Source organism: Phalacrocorax aristotelis, chromosome 1 (assembly GCF_949628215.1).
Source record: "Phalacrocorax aristotelis chromosome 1, bGulAri2.1, whole genome shotgun sequence".
Taxonomy (NCBI): Eukaryota; Metazoa; Chordata; class Aves; order Suliformes; family Phalacrocoracidae; genus Phalacrocorax; species Phalacrocorax aristotelis.
In genome coordinates, this window is record NC_134276.1 from 9,640,014 (window position 1) to 9,657,320 (window position 17,307).

At 43.4% G+C, this 17,307-nt stretch overlaps 1 protein-coding gene across 2 annotated transcripts in view; it reads right to left on the reverse strand.

Annotated features, from left to right (window-relative positions):
- Positions 1–17,307, reverse strand: part of GRM5 (glutamate metabotropic receptor 5) — a 279,688-nt gene that overhangs the window by 42,916 nt on the left and 219,465 nt on the right. For both annotated transcript variants that reach the window (XM_075080938.1, XM_075080945.1), the window contains exon 5: positions 1,117–1,363. In XM_075080938.1, coding sequence (XP_074937039.1) covers positions 1,117–1,363 — 247 coding nt within the window. The remainder of the gene's footprint in view (positions 1–1,116; positions 1,364–17,307) is intronic.

A 17,307-nucleotide genomic window follows, 5' to 3' on the forward strand; every position in this document is an offset into this window, starting at 1 on the left:
GAACGCTGACTTTACAGCTTTTCAAATAAAATTAAAAAAAAAAAAATCAGTTCTGAAATTGCAGAAATTTTTTTGAAATGTCAAAATATTCTGACCAATGGATTTACATTTCCTACCCATCTCTATTTGGAAGATAATGCTTTCCTTTCAGTTCACATTAGTGGGAAGGTCAAAATTTAAATGAGTGTAGAGGATGAACAATTTTTCCTCTAGACGTCTCTTTATATCGTGCTATCACAAAGATGTTTAAAAAAACTTCCCAATAATGTAGACAGAACAGACTGCCTCAGCCAAACTGGGGCAAAAGCAGTGAATGAGGCAGGAATCTACCCTCTGAAATATAGGGGAAAATATACTTTGAATGCTGTCACACTTGCTGTTCATCTTCTGGGACTTCAGTAGGCAGAAACCCAGAAAAACCCCTCATTATTCTTTTTAATGTGCATTTATACGGATACTGCAGATAAGTCATAGAAAAAGAAAAACTCCTGTTTCATAGGTGTATGTATATACATGTATGTAAGTTATCAGCAAAAGAAGCTTTGTTTAAATTCAATTTGGCTTATAGCAGCACAGCATGAATTAATAGCTTAGTCTGTTATGCAAGTGGAAAGGCTTTATTTGGAAGATATGGAAACAGATTTTTAATAATTCTGATGGAAAAAAATCCTAGAAAAATCAATACAATATTTCTAGTAGTGTTTTACCTTTCTTAATAAAAGAACTATATCTGCCATGAATGCTTATCACTCAAACACATACATTTAAACACCCAAAAACAGAGAAAGCAATGTTATGGTGGCTGTCACAGTCTATGAACATAAAGTTGAAGGTCTGATGGTTTGTAGTGAGAATTAATACCTTTAAATGGTACAGATGAAAATGCAAATTCATGCAGGAAGATTGTATGCCTGAAAGTTCATGTGTCTAACCTTAATCATTAAAGAAAAATTGCACATTGAAAAAAAAGGAGTTCTTTTGTAAAAATAAGCACAGAAAGTCAGGAAATGTGAAAACAGAAGTATGACATCTCAGCTGTGATGTCAAGTCTGCATGCATCTACTACGTACAGTTAACATGTCTGGTATTAAACAGTTTGAAAAATGTCAACATTACCTTCCTGGTGAGTCGCCATTTTCATCAAACAAGATCATGTCCCCAGAGACCCCGGTAAAGTTTGTCTTCATGAGGGATTCCAGGAGCTTCCGACCATCTATGGGCTTCATGGCGTCACAGAGGCCCACGTAGCCTGGGCACAGCGACATCTGCATGTTGTGGAGGCCGTATGCCATCGAGTATATTGCGTTGATTACAAACCCCATCTTCGAGTCCTGGACATGCTGTGTCCTCAGAGTCATCTGGCCTGCCAGGGAATATCACAAAGTGGGTGGTCAGTGCACGGGCCTGAAACGTGATCAGCTCTTCAGACGTCTGTTTTTGGGTTGGCTATTAGTGGCAGAAAAAGTCTTTTTAAGTGTCTTAAAACAGCTCATGGTACACACACTGACCATGTTAAAAAAATAAAATAAAAAAAAGAAAACAATGAAAGAAGAGGCTCCCATTAAATATTTTACTATCCAGCTGACGCCTTTCTCTGTGCAGTGCCACACCTCACGTATGTTGGTTTTTGACTAGTTCTCTTCCATGTGTTTTTAAAGCATGCGTCATGAACATTATAATATAATGTTTTGGGGAATCCAGGATCTTCTCCCTGCCTGCAGAGATCCTTCCATATCCTCAGAGATCTTTTGTTGACGTGTAAGTGCTAACATAGCATCTATTCTGCAGTGGCCTTGTAGACAACATTTTTGTTTCAGAGGCATGGGAACCAATCCTGTGCAAACAGACCAACCTAGGCCCAGCTTCTTTACTGTACCAACAGTTCCTACGTGAATAGCTCTCCTACTTCTGTGTCTCTTACTCCTCTCCATTTATGAAGTGAGCATAATGATGCAATGCAGATGAACGCATTAAAATGTCTGTGAAGGGTTTGATGATGCAGGTTAGGCAATGACTCTGTTTAGTCAGAATTAGTTAACCTTACTTTGTTTAACTTTTAAAACATAATGTCTGGACTTCTATTTTCTATTTAAGCTTCTGTGAAATGTGCAGTAAAAATTCATTCAGCAGCAGCCTGAAGGCCTTTTCTTTTAATAACCCATTGTTATTAAGGACACAGGTTTGCTCTCTTTGCAGCACCAGTCCAGCTAAGGAAGAGTAGGCTGGAGGTTTTCTGCCTCATATGTTGTCAGCAAAGCTACCAGCTGCACTCCGGCCACCAGACCTTTAATACTGGTGAAGTGAGAAGAGTCAGAGATAAAGCAAATGCATTAATGATGCTGGGAATTTGTCACACCTGGAGAGACTTGGCTCTGGAAGGACCCAAAAGGATGGCTACCAGATGTAGCTACTAGATGTTCTACTAGAACATTTACTCTCCTTTTATTGGTCAAGCAGCAATCCCTAGGAGCTAGGGAGTCCTGTGTGTGGGCAGCCAGGAGCAAAGGGAATGCAAATAACCCTCTCCGTCCACTCTATGAGAGTCAGCCTCCCATAGAGGGATTGGCAAGTGGTAGGGATGGAGCTTACACCTGCCTGTCTGAGCTGCAGGGGCGGCACAATGTGACAAGTAATTTATGCCATGAGAAGACTGATGTACAGATAATTTTTTTCTTGAAAGAAATGAAGACTAATATATGACACTGAGGGTAGCACTCATCTAGTTTAACAATATCCTTCCAGAAGTCAAGCATCTAGTCTGACATCTAGGAACCTTCCATGGAGATGAGTAAGAATCTCCAGCTGGTGATTGATCTCATCATAAAATTGGTGCATCTACAAAACCAAAACATCACTGGTGAACAAAAAAATCACCGCGCAGTTCTAGTCACTGAAAACATCAGGAAGGGTAGCAAAGATACATAGTTTGAACTGGAAATCATTGTGTAGAGGTCAGTAAGTGAATGAGGGCACTGAGAGATCCCTTTTTCCCTTCTGTTTTGTGCGGGAGCTGGCATTCCCAGTTCCAGTCAACCTCAGGAGCAGTGTTTAATATTTTGGATAGTTAAGTGATCTTGAAATATCTGTAACAGGAAAAAACCTTGGAAACAACACACAGTGTTGCTCATTTGTTCTGTTCTACTAAGGTATTGCTTTTTCCCAATTAAAAATAAGAGGCATAAAAACTGCAACAGTGGAGTACATGTAAAACCCATATTAATTGAAATTAAGTGGAAAATTGAACAAGCATATTACATTGCAATACACAAAACTTGGTTTAACCAATTATTCATCCTCAAAATTAACAGCTCACAAACCGTGCAGATAATTATAGTAGCCATTAGAATGAATCAGATTTGCATCACCAATAGTATTTATTATGAAACAATATTTCAGCTGCTTTATTGTGTATGATTACTTAAAAATTTAATAACTTAATTCTTACAGGAACACTCTCCACTGGGCTTTGTGCTTCAATTTTATGGAATTATTATTCTGACTTTCTTTAAACATTGAACCTCATTCATTTCACCTGATGATTTGTAATGAGGCTGCTTAGCTCTTCATAGAAGCTGGTGGCAATTGTCAACAGAGTTGTGAGGGCATTAGCTGTTGTGAGAATTTTAATATACTTCCTGCAGCTGGAGAAAACGTTTCCCAAGGTGTTAACTGACTCACTTTGCTACATAGGGACAAATCCTACCTGCCAAGCCTGACTGTTGGTTTACAGTACCTCAAGACTCTGTAGTTAAGGGGAACAGGTCAAAACCCGAGACGAAATAAGTTTCTTGCTTTTTAATATACCACATCATGGTCTTAGAAATTCCAGTATTAAAAAAATTAGTTAGGTCTGAAAGTGATTTTCAACCCATTTCACAAAGTACTTTGGCACATCAGACTTGAAGCATATAAGTAACCCTATTAACCCCAGTGATCCTATGAGTGGTTTTAAGGGAAAGCTGAATACACAAATTAAAGGGTAATATCTCAGTCAGAAAAAAAGTAAAAATACTTTAAGTTATCTCTGCAACAAGTATGATTTAGGTAGCCTTAAACACATTGATCACTTCAGTGTTAGTGCCTATTGTTCTTGCTGCAACTCAAACACATATTCTTAAATTCATCCACGAGTGCTGTCTTCAGTCAAAGACCTTTCCTTGGTCCTGGTGACCAAGAACAGGGTCATCATGAGATGGAGAGGTGGCACAGATGGATTTAATGATGATGACACCAGTAATGTTCAATGGAAATGACTTTACAAGTCAAGAGTCAAGAATAATGAAAAAATCTAATAGAAGTTGAGGAGTTCCTACAGAATTACTGGGCAAAGAATAAAAATCCTCAGGCTGTAACATGTATGCTTGTTTGTAATATCCATAGTAGAACTCTTTTCTACTAGAGTAAAAAATCCATGAAAGAGCTGTTTTTCTCCATCTTGTACATTACCATGTGAGAAAAATTTGCAAAGAAGGAAATAAAAATGTCTTGTTTTCCTGTGGGCTGGGAAAAGCCAGTGAGATGCCATTTAATGTTGGCACGTAGGGATAAGCTGGACATGTTCACATGAATGTTTTAGTTCAGTTCAGGTGTGGGCTTTCAAAGTCAGTCTCCAAATCATTCCTGCTGACGGTGCTTTGGTTTCAACTGCCTGTCACAGTTTTGGAGCAAGTGTATCAAATTTCTTTCAGATGATACTAAACTGGATGAAGTGTCTGGATGAAAGCACCTAATGCCTCACAGCTGCAAATGGGTGTTCAAACCTTAGGACCAGGCTACAGCCAGTTTAAAGTAAACCTTTCCCAAGCCGTGAATCTCTCTTGGCCCACAGAATTTACAGTCAGGCTCAGCGTCACTCCCACCACACTGCAGACAGCAGGAGTTGGAGGTACAGAGGTGAGAATGTGTGTGGCCAGGTACAAAACTTAATTTTGTAGGTCTCCAGTTGATGCTTAGTGCAATTTTGAGAGGTTTAAGTAGGCTTCTGTGGTAAGACTGAGCAATTTTTCTCAGGATGTAGCTCATTTTCCCACAAACGTTGTTTGGAATAATATAAATCTATTTATGAATCTGTGATGAATTTTGTGATTATGTCCAAATGTTTATAGAAAGTACTGCAGTACCTCAGAACCAATAAATAGTAACAGTGTCATGACAATTACTGCAGAAATAAAAAATTGTGCCTCCCACAATTAAGATGTACAAGGCAATGGAAGAATGCAGGGTGAATCAATAGCGAGGAAAGAGAGATAGGACTTGCAATCATAAAGGATCAAACATTGTGAAATCCTCTGAGAAATGAGGAAATCTCAGTGGTTAGAGCACGTGAGCAGGTCCTTCAGTTCTGTTCTCTTTGTTCCCTATTCGTTTTTGTCCAAGTAATTTTGGTAAGTAAATAAGGGCTTATCCTATTATTTTCCAGGCTGTAAGATCATGAGGCAGTTCCAGACTTGAAGTCACATTGCCATTTCTGTCTACAAAATATTACATAGACAAATCCTGTCCCTTCTTTGACGGATCAGATAACCCATCCGACCTTCAATTTTCCATCTCATAATACTTCCTTTCTACTGTTTTTTATCTGCCATCTTTCTTTAGGCTAAATATTCCTTAGGAAGAGGACTACTTCTCATTATCTTCCTGTTTTTCTTCTGCTTAATGCAATGGACTTGTTATTTGCTGGAGTTCTTAGGTGTTATCGTGCACTTTCTGAAATGAAAGTAAAATTATCCTGGATTTCATGGGGATATATAAGTATGTAAATATTTATTCTATAGAAAATTTAGAAATCTATATATACAGGATTCAGATAAGCCTTTGCAATATGGTTACATGCATTAAATATCAGCTTAGGAATTCGCTGTCACTGGAGTAGGTGGTTAATATCCATGCTTTTTCCTGCTTAAATGTATATTTATCTGTATGTTCCCAGATTTATTACAGGACTGTGGCAATACCAAAGGTAAAAAACAGCATGAGAATGGTATAAACTCAGAGCATCGTAACCTGCAGCTTTTCTGCCCACACCGCTGGGAGTGACCCAGTTTGGGACACTCCAGCAATATCTTAGCAGAGGATAAATGTGGGCTATGCAGGGCGATCACGCACGGCGCTACCCAGCAGCACCTCATGAAACAGGGCCTGGGGCCGTGTGAAGGCAAGCTCAGGAACGTGCACTCCACAGCTATGGAGTCTGAGCCGAAGCAGCCTGTTAACATGAACCTGGGAGTTTACTGGGGAGCTGGGCAGGGCTAGCTCCAAAAGCAGCCTTGGACCTGTGATTAACCATGCAGGGGCTGCCCAGCACTAAACTCCTCATCCAAATTTGTTCTTTTCTGTTGTCACTTCTCCAAAACACAAATATGTAGATGATGGAAAAGAAACATGTTTTTTCATCAGGAGAGATTCCAGCTGTCAACGGTTCATTTCTTGGATCTGTTTAAAAACAATTAGTGTACTTATGGGCACAGATCCAAGAAAGCACTTAAGGGTGCTCGTAGTCCCGGAGCAACGTGAGCCAGCCCTTGGCATGGGGGGGGCCGAGCTTTGCCCTGCTCCTGCCTTCCTCTGGCAGGGGGGGCCGCGGCACTTGCAGGAACCGTTAGCAACCCCACAGGACCCTGCTCCGCACCCCCCACCACTGCGGAAAATCAGACCAAATCCAAATCCTACACGAAATTCTGAAATGTTACCGTTTCCCGCTGTACTTAGCATGCAAATAAACAGAAAATATTCCTCAATAGAATTCATTATTTTACAGGTTTTTGATGTAAAATATGTAATTGCTTTTTTTTTTTTTTTTTCTCCCTACTTTTTACCCTCAAGGAAGTTGAAATACAATTTTTTTCCTGTTTTGCCAGCTGGTGATATTACAAAGCCTCATCAAGCAGGGATGTGAGAGAGTGCAAAATTACCATGGTTCAATATGCTTTTCCTGCTTTCTAACTTTTCCAAAACTAAGAATATTTCGTATATTCATAAAAGGAAGATTGAAAATACTTTACATTCCAGGCAGCCCACACACAGAATACACAGAGAATTGTATAGGTTGGAAAAGAGCTTTAAGAGTCCAGCCACAAACCTAACACTGACAGTTCACCACTAAAGAGTGTTCCTAAGCACCACATCCAAGTGTCTTTTAAATACCTCCAGGGATGAGGACTCCCCCACCTCTCTGGGCAGCCTCTTCCAATGCCTGACCACTCTTTCAGTGAAGTAATATTTCCTACTACCCAATCTAAACCTCCCCTGATGAAGCTTGAGGCCATTTCCTCCTGTCCTATCACTTGTTGCTTGGGAGGAGAGACCAACACCCACCTCACTACAGCCTCCTTTCAGGTAGTTGTAGAGAACAATAAGGTCTCCCCTCAGCCTCCTCTTCTCCAGGCTAAACAACCCCACTTCCCTCAACCTCTCCTTAGAAGACCTGCTCTCCAGACCCTTCACCAGCTCCGTTGCCCTTCTCTGGACACGCTCCAGCACCTCAATGTCCTTCTTGTCGTGAGGGGCCCAAAACTGAACACAGTACTCAAGGTGTGGCCTCACCAGTGCCGAGTACAGGGGCACCATCACCTCCCTGCTCCTGCTGGCCACACTATTGCTGATACAAGCCAGGATGCTGTTGGCCTTCTTGCCCACCTGGGCACACGGCTGGCTCATGTTCAGCTGTCTGTCAACCAACACCCTCAGGTCCTTCTCCTCCAGGCAGCTTTCCAGCCACTCCTCCCCAAGCCTGTAGCGTTGCCTGGGGTTGTTGTGACCCAAGTGCAAGACCCGGCACTTGGCCTTGTTCAACCCCATACAGTTGGCCTTGGCCCATCCATCCAGCCTGTCCAGGTCCGTCTGCAGAGCCTTCCTACCCTTGAGCAGATCAACACTCCCGCCCAACTTGGGGTCGTCTGCAAACTTACTGAGGGTGCACTCGATCCCCTCATCCAGATCACTGATGAAGATACTAAACAAGACTGGCTCCAACACTGAGCTCTGGGAAACCCCGCTCATGACTGGCCACGAACCGGATTTAGCTCCATTCACTACCATTCTTTGGGCTTGGCCATCTAGCCAGTTCTTTACCCAGCAAATTGGTCACCTGTCCAAGGCATGACCAGCCAGTTTTCCAGGAGAATGCTGTGAGAAATGGCGTCAAAGTCTTTACAAAAGTCCAGGCAGACAACATCCACAGCCTTTCTCTCATCCACTAAGTGGGTCACCTTGTCAAAGAAGGAGATCATGTTGGTTGGGCAGGACCTGCCTTTCACGAAACCATGCTGGCTGGGCCTGATCCCCTGGTTGTCCTGTATGTGCTGTGTGATGGTACTCAGGATGGTCTGTTCCATAACCTTCCCTCGCACCAAGGTCAGGTGACAGGTCTGTAGTTCCCTGGATCATCCTTCCAGTCCTTTTTGTAGATGGGCATCACATCGGCAAGCCTCCAGTCATCTGGGACCTCTCCAGTTAGCCAGGACTGCTGATTGAAAGTGGCCTGATGAGCACTTCTGCCAGCTCCCTCAGTACCTTTGGGTGGATCCCATCCAGCCCCATAACTTGTGTGTGTCTAAGTGGTGTAGCAGGTCATTAACCATTTCCCCTTGGATTATGGGGGCTTCATTCTGCTCCCCATCCCTGCCTTCCAGCTCAGGGAGCTGAATACCCAGACAACAACTGGTCTGACTATTAAAGTCTGAGGCAAAGAAGCATTAAGTATCTCAGCCTTTTCCTTATCCTTTATCACTATGTTTCCTCCCACATCTGACTAAGACTGGAGATTCTTCTTGGCCCTCCTTTTGCTGCTAATGTATTTACAGAAGTAGTTTTTGTTGTGTTTTATGGCAGTAGCTGAGCTTCGGCCCTTCTGATTTTCTCCCTGTATAACCTCACTACACCTTTGTAGTCCTACTGACTTGCCTACCCCTTCTTCCAAATGTCATAAACTCTTGTTTTATTTCTGAGTTCCAGCAAATGTGCTTTGCTTATCCAGGCCGGTCTTCTTCCCCGCCAGCTTGTCTTTCAGTACATGGGGACAGCCTGCTCCTGCACCTTTAAGATTTCCTCTTTGAAGAATGTCCAGCCTTCCCGGACCCCTTTGCTCTTCAGGGCTGCCTCCCAGAGGACTCTGTCACCAGACTCCTAAACAGGCCAAAATCTGCCCTCCAGAAGTCCAAGGGAGGAGTTCTGCTGACCCTTCTCCTTACTTGTCCAAGAATTGAAAACTCTTATCATTTCATGATCACTATGCCCAAGACAACCTCCAACCATCACATCACCCCCAAGTCCTTCTCTATTTGCAAACAACAGGTCCAGCAGGGCATCTTCCCTAGTTGGCCCCCCACCAGCTGTGTCAGGAATTTATCTTCCACTCACTCCAGGAACCTCCTAGAGTGTTTCCTCTCTGCTGTATTGTATTTCCAGCAGACATCCAGTAGATTGAAGTCCCCCATGAGGATAAGGGCTAGCAATCATGAGGCTTCTCCCAGCTGTTGTAGAATAATTCATCTGCCTCTTCATCCTGGTTGGGTGGTCTGTAACACACTCCCACCATTATATCTGTCTTGTCGGCCTTCCCCCTTATTCTTACCCATAAACACTCAACCCTATCATCACCATCATTAAGCTCTAGACAATCCAAACACTCCCTAACATACAAAGCCACCCTGCCACCTCTCCTGCCTTGCCTATCCCTTCTGAAGAGTTTATAGCCATCCATTGCAGCACTCCAGTTGTGCCAGTCATCCCACTGTGTCTCTGTGATGGCAACTATATCATAGTATTCCTGCTGTACGATGGCTTCCAGCTCCTGTTTATTGCCCATGCTGTGTGCATTTTTGTAGAGGTACTTCAGCTGGGCTGTCATCCATGTCACCTTCTTAGAGGAACACCCCTTAATTACTTTGAGGTGTTTCATATGTCTCATAATCTCCATAAAATTTCAACTGTGTTCCACTGGACCCAGCACATCTCAGAGACTCCCTTTTATTTAATTTCTCCAAGGAGGAAAAAGAGAACAACATATGAGACAGAATATGGGAGAATATTCTTTTCAAAGTTCAGAGCTGTTTGCTATGCAATGAGTTTAACATTGAAATAAAGGGAAATGAGTAGTGTTTCACTTTTTGATTTTAAAATTTCTCAATGATCTAAAGGTTGTTTACAACAAAATCCTACAGGATGTCACAGAGGAAACAAGAAATATAAACCTACTGTCTCCGACCATCCCATAATGTTTCCTCATAACTAATTCTAATAACTAATAACTAATAAATAGTTTCCATATATTTTTTATACATACATCATTAAAGACTTCATCAATTCTTTGTGTTAATTTTTGTTTTGAGAGACAACAGACTCACAGAAATGAGTTCCAGTTTTGCTAGCAAATAGTGCCACATTCACTTTCTGCTAGCAGTAGTTGAAGTTCAAGCCCATCAGCAAATATTTCTGTTGTTCAGGGTTTTTTCCCCCCTTTGCCTTAGTGAATATCTCAAAAAAAAAATATCAGAGGAAAAGGCTGCCCTTTGTAACCAAGATATAGCAGGTCCCGTCCGCTACATATTATAATGCGGGACTTCTTTGGTCTGTCATGGGTCCCTGCTGTCACGGTTGTGCTCCTTGGGAGCACATCAGTAACCTTCCCTGGGTCTGCGTGTTCTGGATGGCAAGGCACCAAGTCAGTCACCCCAGAAACATGCATGCCTCTTCAGTGAAGAAATCAGTGGAGTCTTATAAAATGGAGGAAAGGTTATGTATATAAAGGAAGGTAAAGCATAGTGTTCATATCTAATTAAGTTAACTTTGTTAAAGATACAGAAAAAGACTTACTTTGGAAAGACTTTTCCAAAAATCTGTCATTAGAGCTTTCTATTAAAACAATGTGAATAAAGTAACTTTCTGTTCTCTGTTATTTGTAAGGTTCCAGGTGTATTTTTCTGCTATACCCCAAATGTAATAGTTCATTTATTTATTAATTTTTCCCCTAATTTAATTTCTCACGGGCTTTTGGACTGACAAATAAAAAGGTATTTTTGGTGTTATGGGAAATTTCAATTTGTTCAAATATCCTTTTCTATTCAAAATGAATATAAAACCTCAAGATTTTATTTTATATTGTCTGAAAAGCAAATTCAGAGGAAAAAAAAGAGATTTGGCAACACTGGAAAATATAATTTCGATGCTGAGGCAAAAAGCGTAGCATAACTCTGAAACAATGTAAAAGCAAATTATAAACTTGGAAAAAACAGTTCAGTGCTATTGAAATAAGAAAACAAAAATTACTTATTTCAGTGCTTTTCTTTCAAAGTCCATGTCATTGAATCAACATGCTGCTATGGAAAGTTTTTCAGATTTGACAAGCAAGTATCTTCCAGTGCAATCCACTCGACAAATGTTTTTGACCCATTATAACTTTCACTCTTCGCAGATGAAAGCCAATACTACCACTGTTACACTTTATGTGATGATTATCACTAAACCGTTAAATTTGAGAATCACTGCAGGACCAAATTCAGTGTCCTAAAATGCAGAGAGAACTTTCAAAAGTTTTTTTTCAAGTACTTAGTTGACTTTGGTGTTTTATGTCTATTTAAGCCTACATGAGCAAGGCATGTTCAGGGCTCTCACAAATCTGACTAGAGGTTGACCTGCATCCTTGGGCACCTACGTACTTGTGGTCGTCTGCCTTTGTTTCCAAGTTCAGTAAAATCAGCAAAACACTGGTTACAGTTACAGTAAGTCCTAGGAGAAGGTAAGTAAATAGATATCTCTTCACACTATTTTCTTAAAAACATTACTATCCTTTCACCTTCTAAAAAATTAAGTTCTTTGGTCATAAGTTACAGTAAAACACAACCATTAAGGATATAAGAGCACTTAAATGCTGGCATAAAACTTTCTGTACTTGCAAACATGCATGCTTACATGAAGTATTTGAATCTATATAAGAAGTTGAACTGCTGAGAGAAAAGAATGACAGGAGTTACTCCAGTTAATCAATCTAATAAGAAATGTATATATCTAAACACATTTAATTATAATTTATTTTATTCTTAAGGCTGGAGAGACATGGTCTACCTGTACAATGGTACTAATCTCTTCCAGATAGTTTTCAAGGTTCAGAAAGGCAGTGAGAAAAGGAATTCAAATATAAAAAATAAAACCACAGTAGTAGGGTATATCATCAAATATATCTAATATCCGGAAGGAGGAAGGCAGGGAGCATAAAGTGAAGGAAAATTAAATCACACAGAATCACAGGTTGGAAGGGACCTCAGGGATCATCTAGTCCAACCTTTCTAGGAAGAGCACAGTCTAGACAAGATGGCCCAGCACCCTGTCCAGACGACTCTTGAAGGTGTCCAACGTGGCCGAGTCAATCACTTCCCTGGGGAGATTATTCCAATGGTTGACTGTGCTCAGTGTGAAAAATTTCCCTCTCATGTCCAATCGGAATCTCCCCAAGAGCAACTTGTGTCCATTCCCCCTTGTCCTCTCCATGGGACACCATGTAAAAAGGGTCCCCATCTTCTTTGTAGCTGCCCCATAAGTACTGGTACGTGGTGATGAGATCCCCTCTGAGCCTCCTTTTCTCAAGGCTGAACAAACCCAGCTCTCCCAGCCTATCCTCATATGGCAGCTTCCCAGTCCTCTGATCATCTTGGTGGCCCTTCTCTGGACCCCTTCCAGCCTGTCCACATCCTTTCTGTAAAGCGGGGACTAGAACTGTACTCAGTACTCCAGGTGTGGCCTGACAAGCGCCGAGGATAATGACTTCTTTATCTCTGGCGGAGATGGCCTTTTTGATGCAACCCAGCATCCTGTTGGCCTTCTTGGCCGCAGCAGCACACTGTTCGCTCATGTTGAGCTTCCTGTCCACCAGACCCCCAGGTCCCTTTCCACAGAGCTGCTCTCCAGCCAGGTGCATCCCAGTCTGTGCTGCACTCCTGGATTATGTTTTCCCAGGTGCATGATCTTACATTGTCCTTGTTGAACTTCATAAGGTACTTGCTGGCCCACTCTTCCAGCCTATCCAGATCTCCCTGCAGAGCAACTCTCCCTTCTGGAGTGTCTACTTCCCCACTCAACTTGGTGTCATCAGCAAACTTCATCAGGCTACACTTGATCCCGTTATCCAGATCACTTATAAAGATGTTGAATAACATTGGGCCCAATATCGATCCCTGGGGGACTCCACTAGTGACAGGTTGCCAGTTTGAGAATGAGCTATTTACCACCACCCTTTGGGTGCGGCCTGTCAGCCAGTTCCCCACCCACTGCACAGACCACTTGTCTAGGCCATAATGCATTAATTTCTCCAGGAGGTGGCTGTGGGGGAACCTTATCAAAGGCCTTGGAGAAGTCCAGGTAGACAATGTCCACTGCCCATCCCATGTCAACCAGGCAAGTCACTTTGTCATAGAAGGCCACCAGGTTTGTCAAGCATGATCTGCCCTTAGTGAAGCCATGTTAGCTTTTCCCAATCACGTGCTTCATTTGACTTGTGACGGCCCCCAGGAGGATTCATTCCATAACTTTCCCAGGGATTAAAGTAAGGCTGATGGGCCTATAGTTACCCAGATCCTCCCTTGAGCCTTTCTTGTAGATAGGGGTAACATTTGCCTTCCTCCAGTCCTCTGGGACACCCCCCGATCTCCATGACTTCTCGAAGATTATGGAGAGTGGCCTTGCGATGATGTCAGCCAGCTCTCTCAACACCCTCGGGTGGATGGCGTCAGGGCCCATTGATTTGTGGGGGTCAAGCTCCTGTAGTAATTCACGAACCAACTCTTCCTTCACTGATGGTGGGTCGGTGGTTGGTTCAATCGGCAGTTTTGTTCCCAAAGCCTGGGACCCAACAGTGCTGGTAAAGACAGAGGTGAAGAAGGTGTTGGGGGTCTCTGCCTTTTCTGCATCATTGGTGATTGACTCTCCTTTTCTGTTTAACAGTGGGCTTATGTTTTCCTTCTTTTTCTCCTTATGGTTGACATGTCTGAAGAACCCTTTCTTGTTATTTTTTACGTCTACAGCCAGTTTCAATTCAAATTGGGCTTTTGCTTTTCTAACTGCATCTCTGCACTCTCTGGCTATGCCCTTGTAGTTCTTGGCTGGTAATCCTCCACTTCTCCATCTCTGGTATGCTTCCCTTTTGGATTTGAGTAGACCCAGGAGGTCATGGTTGAGCCAAGAGTGCCTCTTGCTCTGCTTACTTCCCTTTCCTTTGTAGGGGATAAATTGGCTTTGTGCGTCCAATAGAGAGTTCTTGAAGAACTCCCAGCACTCACTAGATCCTTTGTATTCCATGGAAGCCTCCCATCGAATCCCTCCCAACTGAGCCCTGAGTGTACTGAAGTTTGCTCTTCTAAAATCCAGAACTCTTGTCTTAGAGCTGACCTTCAGCACACTCAGCAGGATCCCAAACTCCACAATATTGTGGTCAGTGCAGCCAAGGCTATCACTAACTGAGATATTACAAAGCAGGTTTTCTCGGTTTGTGAATAGCAAGTCCAGCAGCGCCTCCTTCCTGGGTTGCACGTCTAGCATTTGTATCAGGAAACAGTCCTCTATACATTCCAAGAACTTGGTGGATGACATGCGAGCTGCCGTATTGTTCTTCCAGCAGATGTCTGGGTAGTTGAAGTCACCCATCAGGACCAGGTTCTGTTGGCCAGAAGCTTGCTTTAGTGCCCCAAGTATCGCTTCGTTGGCTTCGTCACCGTGGTTAGGAGGTCGATAGCAGATGCCCGCTGTGAGGTCCTGCTTGGAGATGACCCCTTTGACTTTAACCCAGAGACATTCGATAGAGCAGTTGCAATCACCATAGCTGACTTCGATACATTCAAGGTGTTCCTTGATGTAGAGTGCAACTCCTCCACCTCTTCTACCTTGCCTGTCCTTACGAAAGAGCTTGTAACCGTCCATTGTGATCCCCCAGTTGTTTGAGTTGTCCCACCATGTTTCAGTAACTCCTGTGATGTTGTACCCTTCTGAGTGGGCACGGAGCTCCAGTTCCTCCTGTTTGTAGATTTGTAGTAAAATTTTGGATGAGTGTGGTGAATTCCAAAACAGCAGTGAGAAGAGTGAAGTTATTTAAGGATTTGAGTTACAGGTGTGTTAAAATCAGAATCAATGTACATCAAAAAGTCTTTCAAATAGGTATAGCAGAGCATATAGCAGTTCTCAGTGCCACACTGCTGCTTTCTCTGAGTCAAAAAAATAATTACATGTCTGTGTAGGTTCATGGCTCAGATTATATCAGGCTTCTAGAAAATTCAGATCTGGATCTTTCCCTTACAGCTGAAATTTCTGGACCTGATCCAGCATTACTGTAAAAGTAGTGATAAACTGTGTTTGAGTTCCAGATCACCAGTATCACCACCAGCAACAGATTTGTGGCTTTAGCGGCTGCAGACACCCACGAGCAAGGTCCACAAGGTGCAACTGTACCAGCAGCACAGAGTGGATACCGCAAAAAGAAGAGATGAGTGCTCGTAGTGGGTGACTCTGTGAAAAGACACTGAGGCACCCAACTGCCAACCTGACAGGGAGTCACGAGAGGTTTGTGTCTTCTGGGAGCTAAGATCCAAGACATCACTGAGAGGGTGCCACAAATTGTCAAAAGCACTGATTACTATCCTCTGCTACTCTTCCATGTGGCCACAATGACGCTGCAAGCCAGAATCTGGGCAGAACTAAGGAACACTATAAAGCCATGGGAAAGCAGGTTAAAAATATTGGTGCCCAAGTCATCTCCTCCTCCATATTACCCATTGGAGAAAAACGGGTGACTAGAAATAGGCAAATAATACAAATTAACTCCTGGTTAAATGACTGATGTCAATGTGACGGTTTTGGCTTTTATGACAACAGGATGTTCTTCAACCACCACAGACTGCTAGGGAGGGATGGACTCCACCTGTATGGAAGGGGCAAGGTAATCTTTGGCAGCAGGCTCGCAAACTTGGTGAGGAGGGCTTTAAACTGAGGGACTCGGGGCAAGGGGGACATACTGGCAATAAGACAGGACAACCTGAGCAGTGATAAAGGTGCAGTAGTGGCCTCATGTGATGGCAACCAGGAGACCAACCACTTCAAGGGTTTGCATGGCTGTAGTGGGTCCTTATACGTCCCTCTGGGTAAACCTGTGTGCTCAAGCACCTCTCTGAAATGCCTGCGCACCAACGCACGCAGCGCGGGGAATAAACAGGAGGAACTAGAGATCTGTGTGCGGTCTCAGGGCCACGATCTCATTGCAATCACAGAGACATGGTGGGATAGCTCGCATGACTGGAATGTGGTCATGGATGGCTACAGGCTTTTCAGGAAAGACAGACCAGCAAGGTGAGGTGGGGGAGTTGCTCTTTATGTGAGGGAGCAACTGGAATGCATCGACCTCTGCCTTAGCACAGAAGTAGAACAAGTTGAGAGCTTGTGGGTAAAAATTAAGGGGCAGGCAAATAAGGGTGACACCGTTGTGGGCATTTGCTACAGGCCACCTGATCAGGAAGAGGAAGTTAATGAAGCCTTCTACAGACAGCTGGAAGTAGCCTCGTAATCGAAGGCCCTGGTCCTCATGGAGGACTTCAGCCACCCTGATATTTGCTGGAAAAGCAACACGGCGAGCCATGCATGATCCAGACGGTTCCTGCAAAGCATCGAGGACAACTTTTTGATGCAGGTGGTGGAGAAGCCAACGAGGCAAGATGTGCTACTTGACCTTATCCTAACGAAGAAGGAGGGGCTGGTTGAGGATGTGAGAGCTGGGGGTAGCCTTGGCTGCAGTGACCATGAGATGGTCGAGTTTAGGATACTGCAAGGTAGAAGCAGGGCTATGAGTTGGGTTGCAACCTTGGACTTCAAGAGGGCCAGCTTGGCCTCTTCAAAGACCTGCTAGGAGGAATCCCATGGGCTAGGGCTCTGGAAGGCAGCGGGGTCCAAGAGAGCTGGGCAGCATTCAAGGACCACTTCCTCCGAGCTCAAGATGGGGGCATCCCCAGGAGGAAGAAGTCAGGCAGAGGAGCCAGGAGACCCACATGGATGAGCAAAGAGCTTCTAGAGAAACACAAATGGAAGAAGGAGGTTCACAGTATGTGGGAAAAGGGACTGGCCACTTGGGAGGAATATAGGAATGTTGTCAGGGTATGTAGAGATGCGACAAGGAAGGCCAAGGGCCACTTGGAATTCAATCTGGCAAGGGATGTCAAAGATAACAAGAAGGGCTTCTTTAAATACATCTGCAGTACAAGGAAGACTGGGGATGCCATGGGCCCGCTGCTGAACAAGGAAGGGTTCCTGGCGACAGAGGATGCAGAGAAGGTGGAGTTA